At 59.7% G+C, this 2,654-nt stretch overlaps 1 protein-coding gene across 1 annotated transcript; it reads right to left on the bottom strand.

The window, feature by feature from the left end:
* Positions 1–964: 964 nt before the first annotated feature.
* On the bottom strand, positions 965–2,639 carry LOC104523122 (murinoglobulin-1-like; the record flags this gene model as incomplete). The annotated part of the gene is made up of 7 exons (XM_010165599.2): positions 965–996; positions 1,440–1,481; positions 1,640–1,742; positions 1,830–1,898; positions 2,041–2,131; positions 2,216–2,340; positions 2,415–2,639. Coding segments are annotated over 7 exons (687 nt in total), but the record flags the coding sequence as incomplete, so codon positions are not given.
* Between the last annotated feature and the right edge of the window lie 15 nt (positions 2,640–2,654).

Genomic DNA, 2,654 nt, shown 5'->3' with positions numbered 1-2,654 from the left:
GGAAAGTGTCCAGGTGGGTTTGAACATCTCCAGAGATGGAGACTCCACACCCTCTCTGGGCAGCCTGTCCCAGGGCTCTGACACCCTCACAGTGAAGAAGTTTTTCCTTAAGTTTGTGATGAACTTCCAGTGTTCCAGTTTGTGCCCATTGCCCCTTGTCCTGTCACTGGGCACCACCGACAAGAGCCCAGCCCCATCCATTTGGCCCCCACATTTCAGATATCTATAGACATTGATCAGATCCCCAGTGACATCCACCTTCCCTGCCCTCACCAACAGTCCCCAGCGGCCACCCCGTCCCCACCACCCGTCCATCTGTCCCCCCTCCCAGTGGGGGACTCTGCAAGTGTAAGGAAAGACCAAGAGAAAATACACGTTTGAGCAAATACATTTATTGAGACCCAAGGAGAAACTGCAGCTCCTCTCCATCAACAAGTGCCTGAAGCTGTTTTGATGGGATTGTGGAGGTGTCCACAGGTCCCTCTTAGTGACAGTGGCACCATGTTAGTGCCAGGGAGGAGGCTGGGGGGTAGCACTGTGACTCCCAGGGAGAGCAAGATGTGGGGAGTGGTGGTGGGGACCTGCTGGGGAAGGGACAGTTGGTCTGACAGGAGGGAGGAGATCTTGGTCCTGTTGATGTGTATGGAGAAGAGCTCCCTCAGGGTGGTAGAACAGAGATGTACTAGGGTGTCCTTGTAAAGCCACCGCTTTGCTGCTCAACTTAAACTCAGACATCCATGGTGGGGGCTTGCAGAGCAGGAAACCATCTCTGCTGGTGGGTCTGCATCAGCCCCTCGGTGTTGGGACTTGTGGGGCTGGAGAAGGGGCCAAGTCCAGAGTGAGCCATGCAAAGGGTCGGGGCCGTGGCCAGGGTGGGAGCAGAGACTTGTTGGCTGTCCTGGTCCTCAGTGGCCAAGGGAGTCGGGGTGAGTGGAGGGGATCAGCTGCCAATCTTCAGGCTGGGTTAGAAGTTTTCCTGCTCCTGACCATCAGCTTCTTCAAAATCAAATATGGGCGTGCTGAGAGGGGAGACCTTCTGCCCCCGACCCCCTTGGCTGCCCCTGGCCCTCCAGCCAAGCTCCATCCCTGGGAGCTTGGTGTCTCATACCCCTGTGTGACCCCAAACCTATGGAGAATAGCTCTGCAGGGGACACAGGAGGAGGACCAGCTTTGATGGGGGTCTGAGCCCCCTTGAAGAGCCACAGCTCCTCTCTGCACCCCACAACCTGCAACACCTGGGTCCTCCCTGGCCTCTAGTCCCCCAAGCCCTGGCCAGCAAGTCCCCAACAATCAATCTGGGGCTCCTGGCCTGGCTCTTCCATCCCCACTCGCTTCCCTACTTCCCTGGGTCCAGGGGCTCAGCACAGCCCAGGTTGTCCCTTTGGGGTTGGTGGGTCCCCATCAGTGTCCCCATGGTGGGGTGACCCCTCTGCCCCTACCTGAGCTGCAAGGTGCACTGTAGGCAGCATCCGTGCGGTCACCTGCAAGGGGAAGGATGGTGAGCGATGGGCTCGGGGTGAGCTGCTAACGAGCTAAAGCTCATTAACTTGACCTGGCAGCTCAGCCAGACCCCTCTGAGGGTTGCAAGGGGTGGCAGTGGGGCCAGACAACCTGGGGCCACATCCCTGGTGGGACTCACCCGTCTCGTAGTAGTCGTACAGTGTCACGGTGGCTGGCTGGAGGTTCCTCACCGGGAAGTCCTGCGTGGCAGTGAAGGTGAAGGTCTCCTCCTCCTTTGTCAGCTGGGGAGACAGCCCAAGGGTGAGGTGGAAGCATCCCTACACCCCAGCACACGGGGTCCTGCTCCTGTCCCCATTGTCCCGTCTCACCTGGTCCAGGTAAATCGTCACCTGGTCAGGCTGCACCTCCACCTTCTTCACCAGCTTCTGTCTCTTCAGCTGCAGGGACACGGCTCAGGAGTTGGTGGGTGCCCCACCTGGGGCCAGCACCCCAAGTGGGTGCCCCTCTGTGTCCCACTGCCCCTGAGGGGCAGGGACCCAGTGGCAGGGTAGGTCCTGGGGGTCAGTGGGGGCTTCTTACCTCCACCATGGAGCTCTTCTCTGGGATGTAACCAGATGGCAGCTTGGCCTCGATGACAACCATGTTGGTGGTAGGACGTTCCCCAGTGTACCTGCGAGGGGTGGGATTGGGGTCTGTCCTCCTTCCTCAGCTGCTCCTGGTCCCCCCAAACCTGGGGGACAACCCCAGCCCTTACCTTGCCCTCAGGAGGAGATGGAAGCGGGTGGTGGCATCCCCCGTGCACTTCTTGGGCTTCGTCTCCACGTGGAGGTCAAACATCCCCGTGCTCGGAGGAGGTGGCACGTTATAACGCAGGGTCACCTTGGGGTGACATGGGAAGGTTGGAGCCACCAAATGGGCACTGTGGGAGAACAGGGACCTTGGGCAGTACCCACCTGCACCAGGGCACAGCCCTGCCCGCGGGTTTGCACCCCGAACATCTCCGGCAGCTCGTGCAGAGCCACCCGCTGCAGCACCAGCCGGTTGCTGTTGTCCAGCACAAAGTCCCGCACGGTGCCCGTCGGGGACGTCACCGTCACCGTGAAGTCCCCATTGCTGCTGTATGTCAGGGCGGCGTATTTAGCCAGGGCTTGCAAAGCCACCACCGTGTCCTGGGTGTGGAGATATCACAGAAT

The sequence above is a fragment of the Antrostomus carolinensis genome, unplaced genomic scaffold, assembly GCF_000700745.2.
Source record: "Antrostomus carolinensis isolate BGI_N321 unplaced genomic scaffold, ASM70074v2 scaffold35123, whole genome shotgun sequence".
Taxonomy (NCBI): Eukaryota; Metazoa; Chordata; class Aves; order Caprimulgiformes; family Caprimulgidae; genus Antrostomus; species Antrostomus carolinensis.
The sequence above is the reverse complement of the archived record's forward strand: the minus strand, read 5'-3'. Positions and strand labels throughout refer to the sequence as shown.